General features: G+C 48.7%; 1 protein-coding gene across 1 annotated transcript in view; it reads right to left on the bottom strand.

The window, feature by feature from the left end:
* Positions 1–6,172: 6,172 nt before the first annotated feature.
* The window catches only part of FBXO47 (F-box protein 47), a 31,864-nt gene continuing 20,603 nt past the window's right edge, over positions 6,173–17,433 (bottom strand). The window contains exon 11 of the mRNA XM_061564764.1: positions 6,173–6,303. Coding sequence (XP_061420748.1) covers positions 6,173–6,303 — 131 coding nt within the window. The remainder of the gene's footprint in view (positions 6,304–17,433) is intronic.

Here is a 17,433-nt window from a genome sequence, read left to right as displayed (position 1 = left end):
TACAAGCGATAGCTCACACGAAGTGGCTCATCATCATCATCATCATCACGTGGACGCTTTTTTCGCAGCAGCCAACATGCTCTAAACGCGTGGCGTTGCTTCTAAACGTGGAGGGGGGAAAATCGGAGGATCCGGAGGGAGAAAAAATCCACGCAACTTTGACGATGAATGATGACACGCGGTCTTTAACGTCTTGCCACAAGTCGGCGCGCGCTTGTGTAAGTGTGCCGCGTGGTTTACCCTCACGCAGGGGAGAGATTTCGGCCGAGTCTCGAGACGCGTTTTCACGAGGGTCCTGCCACGCTTTGATATTTGGCCGCGAATTCCGTCGTTCTGACCTCGTGCGGGAAGCGGAGCTGGTAGATTCATGCCGCAGAACACCCAGCGGTGACGAAACTCACAGCGCCGCAAAGATCGATTCAGCATGTACGAATATGTGTGTTGAACTTCTATCGCACCGTACGTAGCCAACCGTGCTAATCGCAGGTGCGGCAGAAGGACAACGAACTAAAACACAAAAAACAGTTCTAAAGAGATGAGTGTTTAATCTAAAAGTGGAGTACAACTCCAACGATGACACCCCGCATTTATCACGTTGGAGCACATGAAACCGCCGCGGTTGCCACCTCTGATGTAACAAAAACCGGGACGTGTCCCGAGGAATATTTCACGATACGGGGATGAGTGGAAGACTCCCAAGAGAATTGGACAAAAAATATTTGTTTTAAAATACAGGGAGCTTTAAATGTTTAATGTGGCGGCATACAGATCAACCGCGCAATTACTGGGACAGCTGCCACGAACAGAGACGAACGGTGTTGTGAGTGATACTAACGTTGTCAAGTGGTGCACAATCACAAACAACAACAACAACAACGACACGTGGGCCCGAATCGTTAAAAACGATGGACAATAGGCGACGTTTCGGGAAGCGGACCCTTCTTCACAGCACGTGAATCATTCACCTTCATTTGCGCTCCGAATACGGCTCATTGCCCGAAACGTCACCTACCTATAATCTAAATACGTTTCCCCATTTAAGACCACGCAGTTTTTGCTGGTGGCGAATGTGTCGCGCCTTCAGCGATGAATTAACGGCCCCTTTAGAGAGGCGACTGGGAACTGGGGGGGGGGGGGGTGTGTGCTCGGGGTGGGGGTGGAGGGGGGGCGAAGTGGCCGTAGGAGGAGGGGGGGGCAGGAGGCGGGAGCGGTGAGAAAATAATTAATGATGTTCGCCTCATTAGCGATTTGTCGGCTCCGACTCTGTGCGTGGTCATCCATTAACTTACTTGTTCTGCCTGACACTCCACGTGTGTCGACAGACTGTGGCGCCGCATGAACCACGACACACACAGGGAGTGAGCGTGGGTGTGTGTGTGTGTGTGGGAGTCTGTGTGTGTGTCGTCTCTGTGTGTGTGTGGGAGTCTGTGTGTGTGTGTCGTCTCTGTGTGTGTGTGGGAGTCTGTGTGTGTGTGTATGTGTGAGTCGTCTCTGTGTGTGTGGGAGTCTGTGTGGGAGTCTGTGTGTGTGGGAGTCTGTGTGTATGTGTGGGAGTCGTCTGTGTGTGTGAGTCGCCTCTGTGTGTGTGTGTGGGAGTCTGTGTGTGTGTGTGGACGTCGTCTGTGTGTGTGTATGGGGTCGTCTCTGTGTGTGTGTGGTGTGTTCTGCCGGCCTTTTATAGGTGCTACTCGCTAACATCGCTTGCACTTGCCCCAACAGTCTGTTACTATACTGTACGGGGCATCTTTGTCTTTGGTTGTGTGGGGAGCGGTAGCGCAGCGGGTAGCGCACTGCGCTACGAACCCGTCCGCTCGAGTTCGAGACCCGCTCACGGCTCCCGACACCAGTGACGATTAACCGAACCGGTCCCGAGCCTCCTCCTCTAGGTCGACTCAGCCTCAAGCGAGTACCTGGTGCGCAGTAAAAACATCGCCACTTTGGGACACAAAGGCGGCCGGGCGTGGTGCTGGCCACCCATCTCCTCGTGTGCCGTGCCGGCCTTCATCGGTGCTGCTCCGCGCGAACATCATCCCCCAAAAGTCTGTGCAGGCCACGGGGAATCTCTCTGTCTGTTGTTTATTCTTGCTTCGATGAGCACACGCACAGGGGAGGGTGCTCAAGGTCCGAGAAGCGTGGAGAAGTGAATGCATTCAATTACACTGAGAGACGATAGATAGAGTAACACGTGGCCTGGGGAACACACGGCACGTGACACCAGATCGTTCAACGCGGTTGAGAAAAGGGAGCGAGGCTTGGGCATGACGCGTCGCCCCAAGGCGAGATGGTGTCCGATGAGAATAGTGAATCCGTGAGATGATCGTGAGATGATCGTGAGATGATCGTGAGATGATCGTGAGATGACGGAGCCGAGGAACGGAACGCGTCCGAGTGAAGGAATTCCCCCCCGTGGAGACGGAGCGATCCTCGGCGAATTGATAACATCGATAGATCGGAAGATTTTTGCGACGGATCGGGTGGCATTCATCCAGCAGTGGATTGACATTCCAAGTTTGTGTTCACGAGCATCGTAACTGCGACCTCAGGCGCGTCCACGATTCCGAGTGGCATTTTAATAGCGCCATTTGTCGTATCGGGCTGCAGTTAATGATCCATCGTCTTCAGTCATGACCAATCCACTGCTGGATGAAGGCCGCCTCCTCGAGTGATCGCCACGCTGCATCGCGCGCACTTCTGCAGCCGTCTAGGGGCCGTCCATAAATGACGTCACGCACCTAGGGCGGGGGGGGGGGGTTCAGACATTTGTGACGATGTGTGACGAAGGGGGGGGGGGGTAGAGAAATGTGACGTCACATCAAAATGCGCAACTTTAAATAAACATAGACAACACTTTCTTCTTAATTAAATAGACATTTTAATAAATGTGTCTCCTACAAGATCAAAGTGCAGTGCCACATTAAATACGCACTTAAATGACAATAGTGTAAAGCGATTTGAAGTATGATTTTTTTGGGGGGGAGGGGGGGCAGAGCTTTGTGGCGTCATATTTGAAGGGAGTCTTATTTTTTGTGACGCCGTGTGACGAGGGGGGGGGGGGGGTCAAAAATCGTCCAAAATCGCGTGCGTCATTTATGGACGCCCCCCTAGAACGCTCCTCTGATCCTCGGAAGCCACTCGAGCGGAGCAATTTGAAGTCATCGACAATGAGAGCTCATTTCTTCACAGCTGCTTTGTGTGTTTAGCTTGTTGTCCTTCCCCGCGCCTCCGATGAGCGTGGGTGGCTACGTACGGCGCAAAAGAAGTTCAGCACACGCACGTGTTTGCCTGCCCTTTCCAGATCGGTGTTAGGGCAGGTGCCCGCCTGCTCCATGGAGACCCCTACTGACCGATTACTAAAATTGCAGCCTTCACAATCACCACATTGGATAATCTACCAGCACTTGAGCTGGATGTCATTGCACTTAAACTAAACTCATTTTGTTTTGCCGGGAGAAGGCCCACTGAGCTATATGGATCGTTTTCACGAAGCGATCTGGCCACGAATGATAGCTCAACAGGAGCGGATTATCATCACGTGGAACTTTATAGCTGCCAAATACTCTAAACGCACGCCTGTAAATGTAGAGGGGAAAACCCGGAGGACCCGGAGAAACAATACACACGACCACGGGGAGAGAAAGAACATGCACACACAGGCGTCAAGGGTCGGAATCGAACTCACGTCCTCTGGATAGCAGGCGAGGTAGTTAACATCTCGCCACCATGGCGCTCGATCTCCTTGGTGGACGTAGACTGGGCAGTAATCCCTCACTTTGGATGATAATCTGCTGCTAGTTTAGACCGCCAATCATCATCATCACATCGTCATCTCTTTTAGCAACACGTCCTGACCAAGCCAACATACTTTTATCCACGATATAAATAAAAATAACCACTTTGCCACGCCGCTGCTGGATGAAGGCCTCACCCACACCGCTTCAACAGGACCTCGACAACGGCGTTGAGCTCCTGAACCATCTTGGTGCCATCACGCGCCTGCAAGTAGAACCGGGCTTGAACGCCCACTCGGCTTCGGAGACGTGACGACACGTGGACGCGTTTCGCGTGGCTCGGTCGCCACGGGACCACATAAAGGACAGCGTAAAATCCTAACGAGCCTTGGGCAAATGTTTGCCCGTGTAGTCCACCCGCCCGCCCGCCTATATTTAGAACTTTATGTTTCTGACATAAGGCGGTGTGGGGCGAATGACGGCGGGTGGTGTGGCCGTTGTTTTGTAAACACCCCACGCTCCAGGTCGCCCCCGCTTCCTCTCAACTTCTTGCCACGCACCGCTCAAACTTTTAGAATCTCTCCCAAGCAACGTCTTACTTACTCTCGCCATTCAAGGAACACTCTTATCCTGCCTCTTATCTGTCACGTCTTTCATAATTCGATGTGTGTTGCTGGCCGCTTGGTCTGTGCTCAGCAACCGGGATACAAAAGAAAGCATCCTAAACAAGGTCTTTGCCTTTATTTTATAACAAGTTTTGGAATATTGTATACAGTTTTGTCAAGCCTATGGGGCGACGAGCGGTGGCGCAGTGGTTAGCGCAGTTGCACTCTGAAACCAGAAATTAAATATAGAAAAATAGTAAATTAAGGATTATGCATCGTCTTTATGCTGCAATGTGTAGACATAAACACTTGTGGTATAATTATCCTTTATTTACTAAAGAGGAACACATGGAATAGAAAACATACGCAGGTGTGATACACAGTATTGGGCGGTTAATAAAAGTGGGACTGGATATGTTGGTGGCGAGACGGCGAGTCATGGCTAGACGGAGTGATTCAATCAGTTCTTGTTCAGATGCGAAGTGGATAGTTCCATTTCGAGAGGCCTTCATCCAGCAATGGATACGTCTGGCGGGCAGCAATCCCACCCCCACAGCACGCTCGCTGTTGACTTAAAACAAATTGTTACTCGTTGTATCGACCTCGGAGGGATGATGGGGTAAGTAACCGCAGCACAGACGGTGATCAGACGGGATTTGTGTTGGTATTCTTGTTTAATTCACATTCACGAGCAAAATGTAAACGCGAACTGTTCCTACAGCGTGTCTTTAACGGGAGACGTAACCCAACACACACACACGCATTCACAGAGACTCACAAGAACCCTCCCAGCATCAACACACTGCAGGAGCAAGTGCTGATAGCGAGCACCTATGAAGGCCGGCACGGCACACGAGGGGGTGGGTGGCCACCTAACCACACACACACACAACGCATACATCCATACACACAAACACACGCGAACACGTAATTTAATTCACCACGCGGCTACATTTATTTTAACATAAAACATTTATAATTATTCAGTAGTTGCTCACGTGCACACCAGCACGTGTTCTTTACACTTATAGACGATGTACACACGCACCTGTACACATACATACCCTGTGCAAGTAACAGCGTCCGTAGTTCTTAACAGCCATCCACAGGAACAACTCAACGCTCGTAAAGAGGAATATTATAGCATGCTTAACTTGTTATACATTTATATAATCACCAAGCCTACTCTGCATATATCCATCTACTGCTGGATGATGAGGGCTTCCCCATGCCGTACCGGTAGTGAAGGTCAATTGACTATACTTCACCACGCTGGTCATTCGGCAGGATGAAGGTGGGGAGCATCGACGCACAGTACAGCAATGGATATTGCTGCAACTGCCTTCTGCTGCCCCCATGTCGTCTCTCCCCCATCCCCCCACAGCCTATAACAACCTGTTACGCATATACGGTCGCCAATCCAAGCGCTGTCCAGGCTTAAATCTGCTTAGCTGCCGAGATCTTACGAGATCGGAAGCGTTGTAGGCGATTTGCTCATAGGCCATTAGACACTAACTGTGCGTAAATATAATATTTCGTATAAGTTAATTAATTCACATTCATCAACAATGGCGCATTTCAAGAGATTTAACTCGTCGTCGATAATGTGCAGTCGACAAAAAGCAACGAGTCTATTGCAGAGCACTTTTAATGGAGTGAGGAATTCTGCATCAGATAGATGGAGAGACCGATAGACAAACACAGACAGATCGCGACAAACTCTCCCATACCCTAACTCACTCACTCACTGTCCCGTTCCCAAACTCTCCCATCTGCTAACTCTCCCATTTGCTAACTCTCCCACTCACCAAATCTACAGTAGCCTAACGCTCTCGTCCGCTAGATCTCCTGTGGTGCTTGGAGCGTGAGGGTCACCAGGACAGGGGAGAAGGCGAGGCACATGATCTCCCTGAGGAAGCAACCTTGAGCGTTAATGACAGAGTTCAACTCCAATTCTTGGTGCGGGATATCTGTGGCAGGCAATACATCAATGAGGAGAGAGAGAGAAATACAATGAACACACCAACAATCATCTCGCTCGTTGGTTTATAATGAATATCAACAAATACCTCAATCGATTAACCATAATACCAAATAAATATACCAACATATCAGCAAATGATTGAACCAAGCAATGCATCGATTATTTACAAATCAACCGAAAAAGTAATCAGTCCATCAATATTAAAACAGGTCCTTAACCAAACTTCACAACTAAAATAAAAAAAATCAATCAACTCCAACTCAACCTTAATCCGATTAAATAATCAATAAATAAATCAAGATAAATAATCAATAAACAAACTCGTCAATAAAGCAACTTTTCAATAAAAAAATCCATGTTAATACCAGATATATCTTTGAATTCATCCATCAATCGATCAAGGATTTAATCAATCAACATGATTCAATAATCACACCAATTATCCAATGCAATGACAATAACAGCACAGTCAATCAATTACGATGACTAAATCATCACTCATGCGCGTTTTCAGATGTGCTCCTGCGGCCGTCTGGAACGCTTTTCCTTCCGATATTAGGAAGACACTGGAAGCTATGCACTTTGAAATCACGATATAGCAAATGTTTGTGCTTTTTGCGTTTAGTTTTTAGCGCGGCTGGCTATGTAGGATGGAAAAGAAGTTTAACATGGTACATACATTTGGCCAATTAATAAAACAAACCAATCATTAAATTAATCAATTACTTAAAAACCAAGTAGACAACCAATTCTAGATTTGAAGCTTTCGTGACTGCAATGATTCATATTCTTAGGTTTTTCTCGGTAAAGTCACGTAGGTAAAAAGACAACCAATGCACTAACCTATCAATCGATTACGATGCAATGAATCACACGTGCAAATCGTGTATACATTAACTATTAATATAACCTGCACTTGAAAGCCACAGCAAACGGTTTAGCACAAGGGAGTTGCGGCCGCCAATGAAACTCACAAAGCGCAGTGCGCTAACCGCTGCGCCACCGCTCGCTTCTCCGCTCATACGTACGTGTGTTGCATTTCACTAAATGATGAAGACATTACTCTTCCTCATAGCGCAAATAACGCGTAAGGATTTTATACACAAACTACAGCTCATTATCCTATCTGCCGGGGGGGTGGGGATGGTTAGAAAGGGGGGGGGGGGGGTGTGTTGAGCGACTGCGTGGTTGCAAAATAGGAGAGTGCGCGCGCGTGTGCGTGCATGTGTGTGTGTTTTTTCTTTAATGTTTTTTTTTGTTTTAACTCGGGGACGCTATTGAATATTCAACCGCTGCCTTTCATTTCTCTGACAGTTATTGATTGGGAGGCATTTGCGGCCGTGTCGTGGGAGGCGGGCGGACTTGGAGGGGGGGGGGGGTGCGGGAGGCTGTCTCACTGAATTAAGCCTCTCACTCGTGAACGGAGACGCGGAGCGAGCCCAAGGTAGAGTGTCTGTCGCGATGTGTACGGTGTATGTACATAGTGTGGGGAGCGACGGCGCAGCGGTTAGCGCGCTGCGCCACTACGAACCCGGAGACCCGAGTTTGATCCCCGCTCACGGCCAACACCAGCGTGACGAGTATCTGAACCTGTCCTGGGCCTCCTCCCCTAGATCGGCTCAGCCTCAATCGAATGCCTGGTGCGATGTGTTAAAACGTTGCCACGAGGGAGACAAAGGCGGCCGGGCAAGGTTCCTGGCCACCCACCCCCTCGTGTGCCGTGTCGGCCTTCATAGGTGCTCGCTAACAGAACTTGACTCAACAGTCTGTTAAGGCTATACGGGGTATCTTTGTATTTGTTGAATAATTGTGGGGAGCGGCGGCGCAGCGGTTAGCGCGCTGCGCTACAACGAACCCGGCTACCCGTAGTCGATTCCCGCTCACGGCCAACACCAGTGACGATTATCTGAACCGCTTCTGGGCCTCCCCTAGGTCGGCTCAGCCTCAAATGATTACCTGGCGAGGTGTGTAAACATCGCCTCTGGGGGAGACAAAGGCGCACAGGCATGGCGCTGGGCACTAACCCTCTCGTATGCTGTGCCGGCCTTCATAGGTGCTCGCTCACAGCATTTGCCCCAACAGTCTGTAAAAGGCTATACGGGGGATCTTTGTCTTTGGTGTATATATGTACCGTACATATGAAACACATATACAACCTACGCGCCTGGCGAGATAAAGGTCAGGCGATCGTCCTCTAACATCATCGGGAGGGCATAGGAACGACGTTCACAACAACGAGCGCGAGGCAGCTAAAACGCAGCGAGTTGGCACAGTGGGGAGCACAGGTGGAGCATCTGCCGGTCATCGTTAGATATATTTAAGTCGGTATTTAAATCTCACCAATTAAACTGGCCTCTAACTCCTAATTATGGCCGTTTACCCTGGCTCTGATTACTTCCTGCTTTCCATACATGACGCATTGGGATCTATGAATGAAATGCGCTTTACAAATGCATACCTGTCAACCCCTTATCAGTGCCTATCTTATTACAGACCCATTCAGACCTTGTTGGTCAACCCGTGCCCTTAAAAATCTCAACGTTCATCCTACAAAGTCCCATCAGAAGGGAGACACAAAAATAAAACAAAATCACGTTTTTACTTAATTTCCCTGTACAAGAATACGGGTAAACCGTATGAGTTGGTAGGTATGCAAATATTATTTGGGTCTTTCGGTAAAGTCACGTAGAAAGAAAATAACAAAACCTATGTACGTGACTTTACCGAAAGACCCAAAGAATATGAATTCCTACAGTCACGAAAGCTTTAAGTCAATGCATGTAAATTATTATGATCATCGCAGTCAATCCACCCACGACACCTGGGGGTCTGTCCCGTGACCTCCTACCAGCGAGCCTTCGACGCCTCATGAGACGGCCTCAAATTGCAACAAGTCTGGCACAAGCGCTGCGGCGATGTCGCCATAGACGTGGTGGCGAATGTCGCCTGATGATGATATTGTTGTTGTTGTTATTGGTGCCGATGCGATGTGGGGACCCGGTGGTGTCGTGATCGGCGCATTGCGCGACAAACCGGGCGACCGGAGTTTAGATTTCCAGCCACGGTCAACAACAGAAGAACCCATCGTGGGTCTTCTCCTAGGTCGACTCGGCCTTAATCGAGTACCATAGGTGCTCGCTCACAACACTTACCCCAATAGTCTCCTTAGACTATACGGGGGGGGGGGGAGGGGGTCTTTGTATTTTTGGCTTATGCTGTAGCGTACAGCATAGGGGTCAGCAACCAAAAAAACAAGAATTGACATTTCTTGTACAGCATAGGGGTAAAACACTCAATATTTCAAGAGCCGCAATGCGCACGTTGAACGCGAGACAGCCCTTCGTTGGCAGCGTCACGAAGCGGTCCTTAAAGGGCCGCGTGCGGCTACGGAGCAGCAGGCTGCCGACCCCTCCCGGGCATAGCCCACGGGACATTGGCTGGAGCATTTGGCGTCGTGATTAGCAGCAGCACACTGCGCTCTAAACCAGGCGCCCTGTATTCGATTCCCGGCCACGGCTGATATTATGGCCAGCGAGCGCCACGTTTCGTTCATCTTCACCAAACGCGCACTAACCAGCGTGGTGAAGTATGGTCAAACAAACCTCCACGGCCGTCGGAGGTGTGCGAGAGAACCTTAATCGCGTCGCAGTGGCTTCTGGCCTTGATAAGTCACCGCAGTCAATTGAACCGTGAGCTGGGAATCCAGACGTCACGTCGATGTTTGCAGGGCACAGAAATACAACAATCGTTATAAGTGAGCAGTCGATCGGCGTCTAGATATATCCGATGTTGTTAAAACGATCACCACAAACATCGCTAAACGTTTTGAGGAAGTCGCGAAGCGGTAATCTTAGGAAACGAAGGCATTGGGTTGGCACCCGTGAACGTACAAACCGCACGGCGGCTCGAGTTACCGCGTGGTAGTGGTGGTGGTAAACGTGGCCTCGTTCCTCAGTTATAAGGCGCAGGCCCCTGCAATTGCTCGCTCACGCCACCGCCGGTGGAAAGGCCTCCAACTAAACGGATGATTCCTCAGAGGGTATTTTGTCTCCTCTTCCATACTGAGCACACGCCTCGGTATAAGTGGGCGTACCCACACTTTACCCCACCACAATTTCTCGACCTGCCGATCGAGTAACTGTGGAAGTTAGTAATTTATACGCAGCTGCTGCTGCTGCTAGGTGCACAAAGGCGGTGGTGGTGGTGGCGCGTGAGGATTTAAGATGTTTGCCCCGATGTTTCAACTGCCGCCTCGGGAGATCGAACCGCCCTCTGGATTGAACGTCCGGTGTCCTCATGATCAACCCACCACTGGCAGCTTGCCGTCGTTTATCAGTGATAAAGGTAAACACGCTTTGTTTATTTCTACAAATGTCTGTGTGCAGCAAACCGATATATAACAAGGGGAGAGGGGGAGGGGGTAACCGGTTTTTTTATGCGGTTACCGGTAATACAAAAAGGTTTTTATAAATTATCCGGAGTCACGTGGTGAGTACCATGCACGCTTGTCGGCTACGGAGTCACGTGGTGCTCTGCAATAATAAGGTACAGCACTGCATATACGATACACAATGCAAGTAATTGCTAATGTGCATACACGCAAGAATACGTGAACATTAAGTTAAATATCCTTGTGTACATGGAATGTTCACAGTGGATGTACGTACTAAGGATACGTATGGTCTCGTAGTATAGTATAGCGGCACATAACACCTATACATATACGCAGATTAAGTGGTTACACACATACCATGCACAATTGTGTACGCATACACAATTACCTACACAAAATGCCTTTCTCGACGAACATAACACAGTACACGAGTACAGTGCATGCTATATGGTACATATACAATATGCTACATAGGTGTATACGTATACACGCTTGACTATGCGTGTCTCTGTAATTCAATACTATAGTGAGTGTGATTATTGTAGCGGTGCTTGGCGCATTGCGCCGCGAACCCGACCCACCTGGGTTCGATTGCCGACGACGGGCGAGGCGAACCAGCGTGGTGAAGTATGGTCACCGACACGACGGTGGCCATACTTCCATGGGTGGGTGGACAAATGATTATTTAAATTACTGGATATTATATTGTTTTAATATGCGCGTGTGCCTAAGCGCACATCGACTATTGCACCTGCAGAGACTAAACGGCCCGTGACTTGCTGATGAAAGCCAGAGCAGTCGAAACCGATCAGGGAAACCTGCAGCGTCAACAAACCTTGCTGGACGACATCGGTCCGAAAGGCATATCGGCTGATAAGAGCAAATTTTCTTTCTTATATGGAAATGAAAGCACATATGTCAAGTTGTACGTCTTTATTTGCGTGTATATTTGCTAATTACCTGATTTATAATTCGATTGTAATCACCCAAGAGAGCGCATAATTGATTTTGCGAAACGGTACGCTTCCCGATAAAAAAAACGCATGCAACATCTAGTCTAAGTATATTCCGATGCGTGTCTAAATATGTAGCGCACTTTATATACCAGAAATACTCATTACGCATGCGTTTAAACATGTGTCATAACACATGTTCACGTTCATATTTAAACATTACTATACACAAAGTACGTACAGTATATACAAACAGTATAAACATATCTCTAGATCTGGTAAATATATTCCGAAATATATACCTAACATATTCTGCATGAAAATGGATGAATCCGATTAGCTATAAAGCAATTTTTTTGCACTGATTTCAAGCAGGGTGGGTGTCAGCGACTGACAACAAATCATGCAAAGAAAACGATAGGAGTGCAAAGTAGGGAAAGGGGAAGCAAGTCACTGAAAATAAATAGGTCAATAAATACAACTTAAGTATGAGTACTATATCTTGGCATCTATCCCGAGATAGTGGACCATGGCTTATGATGTTTAAGCAGAGGATGTAACGGCTACAAATGTCTAACAGCGGACACCATGTGAATTTAAACGGCCGTGGGTCATGGAATATAATATTAAAAAACGTTAATTATGAACAACTACAATAGTATACACAGACGTGTATTAAATACTGCATGTATAATGCGTATATTATGCAGATACCTACTAGAAAGAATACTTATATATTGTTACATATATGTGTGTATGTAGTGTGCATGATCATTCGCGTGATAGATGGGCCCGTACAGGAATGGCAGTACCCGTGTTTTGTACGAGACATCAACCTTCATATATATGGTTTTAAATTATAGACTCTACACATACGCAATCTTTAAACGTAGTCTCGAAGAACACATCATTAGCCGCATGTATACATTATAATATTGTATATATTACACATGTGTATGCAGTATAAAAAAGCCAAAGATACCCCGTATACATATTACAGACTGTTGGGGCAAGGGCTGTTATATCGAGCACCGATGGAAGACCGGAACGACACACCAAGGGGTGGGATGGCCAGTATCACGCCTATCCGCCTTTGTCTCCCCAATCCTGATTTTTATTTATTTTCCACACCGCATTGAGTACTCAATTAAGGCTGAGTCGACATAGGAGTGGCCCAGTGCCGGTTCATATATTCGTATAAGCGATGTTGGCTGTGCTCGGGAGTCGAACTCGGCTCGCTGGGGTCGTCGTGCATTGCGCTAATCACTGCGCCATCGCTCCCCCTCCTCTCACACACAAAACACACGTGAAATAATTCAATTTTTTTAAATTCCCACTCGTAAAATAACATAAGACGTTTCCGACCTGATTCTCAGCCGATGTACAAAGCAGTCACTATGCCCCGAGGGAGGCGTGGTGGCGCAGTGGTTAGCGCATCGCCATTGGCAATAGCTGAAAGTAACTATTGACTACAGCCAATCATTTCTAAAAACGAAAGATGTGTAATAAATAGTGTCCACGATAACGACGATGATGCCTGGGGGTAGTGTTAGTTTATATTGTGGTGTTGATTGAAAATGGTTTAAGCGACGGTAATAAGGATGAAATTGGAATTAATGTTGATAGTGATGATAATTAAACGTGGTAGTTTGTACGATGATGTCGATTGCGAATAACGAACACAACGGTGACACTATTGGATAGCAAATCCGCTCGCTAAATAACTCCACACGTGCCTATGCACATGTAGCAGCATCTACAATATAAATAGCTACACTACAAAAATATAACAAACAGCATTAAGCGAGCGGCTTGCAGACGTGTTAATTCAACCAACAACGATTACCCTAACGACTCGCCACGCGGTTATCTTTGTCTAAATTGGGAGCAAGCGGGCAGGCGAGGCGAGGGGGGAGACGAGGTGGGGGGGTGAGACGAAGGGGGGGGGGGGCAGGAAGCGTGGTCGCCCGCCGTCATCCCGTCCCGCTCACATTATTTTAACAATTTCGACCGCCTTTGATCGCCCGCAGAAGGTCAAGTGCCTCATTAATTGCCGAGTGACTTCCCCATCGCATGCGCGCGCACACATACATATAATAATAAAACTCTCCCAACGCGTGGGGCGGGAGGGTGGGTACATGTGGAGGGAAGGAGGAGGAGGATGAAGACAATGCATGGTTGAACACTCACTCACACATATATACACACGCCAAGGCAAAGATCCCCCGTATAGCCTTGTCGAGCGGCCAGGAAAAGTGATGCTAGCAGCGAGCACCTATGAAGATCGGCAGGGCGCACGATGTAGTGGTGTGGTGTGGTTAGCACTACGCCTGGCCGCCTTCGTCTCTCTCTCTCTCTCCCACATTTTGAAGTTTACAGCCCCACATCAGGTAGCCGTGTCCTGCATAAGGCTGAGTTGACAGAAGAGAAACCTGGAACCCGCCACGTTAGCCTTGGGCGGGAATCGAACGTGCGTCTCCACAGGATTCGGTGCGCTAACCACTTACACTATCGCCCCACAGAAATACACACCTACACACACACGCGCGCAAAAGTAATGCAATTAAATAAACTGTAGCCAGCGCAAGCGAGCGCAGCGACGCCCCTGCACGACTCGCCATTATATCAGCTCTTTAGTGGAGTCGGCGCAACACACACTTAAAATGGAATTACAGTCCAGCGAAGGAGCTAATCTTCTGGCTCCAAGGAATGCGTTTAAAATGATTAACATTCCGAAACCCGCTAAATCTTAACTGCTGGCTAATTCAGCGCGTTCACCGCGCGAGGCGCGGTCCCTGCTCTTAATTACGTTTTTTACTTCACTCGTCTCGAACATCCGCGGCGGGCGCTTGAAGAGAAGGAAGAAGGGGGGTCGGGGTGCCACGGAGGCGTTGGGGGGGGGGGGTAGAGATCGAGAGTTGAGAGATGCGTGCACGGGATTCAGTGAACGGCGGTCTCACCACGGGCGAGCGGTCGGCGCTCTGTTGCGAGCGGTTTGCGCTACAAACCTGTCTACCCCAGTTCGATTCCCGCTCACGGCCAACACCGATGACGATTATCTGACCCGGTCCTGGGTCTCCCCTAGGTCGACTCAGCCTCAAATCCGTTCGTGGTGCGGCGCGTAAACATCGCCACTGGAGAGGCAAAGGCGGTCGGGCGTGATGCTGGACACCCACCTCCTAGTGTGCCATGCCGGTCTACATCGGTGCTCGCTAACAACACTTGCCCCAACAGTCTGTTAAGGCTATACGGGGGATCTTTGTCTTTGATGGTGTTTGTGCCGGGCGTGGTGCTGGCCACCCACCCTCTCGTGTGCCGTTCCGGCTTTCGTAGGTGCTCACTAACAGCACTTTCCCCAACAGTGTGTTAAGGCTATCGGAGGGTCTTTGTCTTTATGGTATTCGTGCGTGTGTGGGGGAAAACTCGTGTCTGTGTGTGCGAGTGAGATTGTGTGTCTGTGTGTGTGAGAGGGAGCTTGTGCGTGTGAGAGAGACAGATTGCGAGCTAGAAATATTGGTTGTAGCACCGCTGGTGGTGTCTGCGTGAGAGATTGTGTCTGTGAGGTTGTGCGTCTGCCGGAAACTGTGTGCATGCATGAGAAAGATGGTGTGCGTGCGTGCGATAGAGTGTGTGTGTGTGAGATTGTGTGTGTGATTGTCTTTGTGAGACTGCGTTAATGTGTGTGCACGCGCGATTTTACGTGGTGAGAGTTGGAGTGCGTGCGTGTGTGTATGCGAGTGTTTGTGTACGAGGTTGTATCTGTGTAAGTGGTGGAAAGCAATGTGGTGGCATAGTGCGCCGCGCTGCAAACTCGGAGCTCGATTCTCGCTCACTGCCATATCCCAACGGGTCTACGGGCCTCCCCTAGGTCGACTCGGCCTTAAACGAGTACCTGCTGCCGTATGTATAAGGACCCGTAATCTACGTTGCTGTGCCCGCACGTCGCAGTTCAACCCTTCCCCTCACATCCGCAGGCCATGCATCTTTCACCAGCGGTGGGGGGGGGGGGGCAGCGAGCAAATGTTTAAAAACAGGAGGGCGAGGGAGGTTCTCAGAGGACAGTGGCAGGGGTATCCTGATGATCCCGTGCAGCGACACCACTTTAAATGAGTTACGTGCCCGTGTTGTGTATTCGTGCGTGATGGCCTTCCTTTCATAGGCGCTCGATAACGGCACTTGCCCCAGAAACCTGTGTTCGACTATGCAGGGGGTGGGTACAGTATTTGGAGGGCCAGCAGTGCAAACAATTGATCGGTCACGTGTATGAACTCAAGTCGGGATATATGAATCGCCTGTGTGAATCATACGTACGCAGAATGTCCCGTTTGTCTGTGATCAAATTACTCGGAAGCTAAGCAGGTTTAAGCCTCAATAGGTGTTTGGATGGGTGACCACAATTGGCAGATACTATGGGGCTGAAAGCCAGCAGAGGGTAGTGCATACACATAATCAATTGCTATACTGTATTTACATGCTCCCTACCGTCACCAACCTGAGGTGACCAGCGCGGTAAAGTGTGGTCAAATAACCCCCGCAAACCACGTGTGGTGTCGGGACGACCTCATCCGGCAGTGGATTGACATCAATGGCTGTACTTGTACCAATAGAAATGGCAAACCTTGACAGGTACCACGTTCTTGACTTGGCCAATTCGAGTGATTAACAAAGTGGTGGCCTATTTTCAGAAACAGCGGAGATGGAGCGACGGAATCGGGTCATGTGCAGACACTCGGTGGATTATTGCATCGTAAGAGATGGGAACAGCTTGAGAAGGCCTTAATCCAACAGTGAATTGATCATGGCTGCTGCTGATGATGACGACCTCTTCACATGAGTATGCCAAGAGATGGATGTCGTTGATGCCACCACAACTGGGCATCGCTTCCTTCTGCTAGATCTCGTTAGCCGGTGGGAAGGTCACAGACACCCAGACCTACAAAGTCTGGGCTAATTCACTTCAGTCACTGACCGAAGTGACTGAGCTGTGTGTTAATGTGTATCTCACCAAAGGTACTTGAGAGTCCTATTCGGCCCTCATTAATGAAGATATTCCTCAACTACACCAGCCTTATCTCCCAGTCATCCCACCCTCTCATTCTCTCTCTGATCGCCCTTGTGTGAGAGGGTACTTTGATAGTATTTTGACCCCAGCCCCCCATAGGAAGTATTCTTACCCCGAGGTCCAAATTTTATGCGGTCGGAATACGATCTCACTTCCTCACGCCCGTGCACTTAGCCCAGCTGGGATATGAAATCCACTACAGGGGCTGGGGGGGGGTCACGGCCGTGCGGTCGTGGAAGACGACTCAAGAGTGGTGATGGCGCCCCCTGCAGAGGAATCCAAACCCTGCAGTAACACCCATTCGCTCGTGGAGGGTGAGGCAACAGACGAGGTAAATTAGGAAAAATTACCAAGTTTACTTAAAATAGCTTCCCGCTGCATACCGTATAGGTTGATAGATTTCCCGCACATCCCATTAGCACGTTTGGTTACGTACGGTGCGACAGAGACGGGCAAAAGGAGCTACATGGATGATTGCATCATGTGATTATCTGCCCCGATGCTTTCACAATATCATAATATATATTTATTGTTAAACGTTTCGCTTATATCTTTAATGGTCGATTTAAAGCTTTCGTGACTGCAGGGATTAATCTTCTTGGTTCTTTCGGTAAAGTCACGTAGAAGGGAAGTAATAAAATAATACAAATAAAACATAATAAAATAATATAATATTTATTGTTTTATTTTTATTATTTTATTACTTCC

This window comes from Lethenteron reissneri, chromosome 33 (genome assembly GCF_015708825.2).
Source record: "Lethenteron reissneri isolate LAM-NWPU_2019-01 chromosome 33, ASM1570882v1, whole genome shotgun sequence".
Classification (NCBI taxonomy): domain Eukaryota; kingdom Metazoa; phylum Chordata; class Hyperoartia; order Petromyzontiformes; family Petromyzontidae; genus Lethenteron; species Lethenteron reissneri.
The sequence above is the reverse complement of the archived record's forward strand: the minus strand, read 5'-3'. Positions and strand labels throughout refer to the sequence as shown.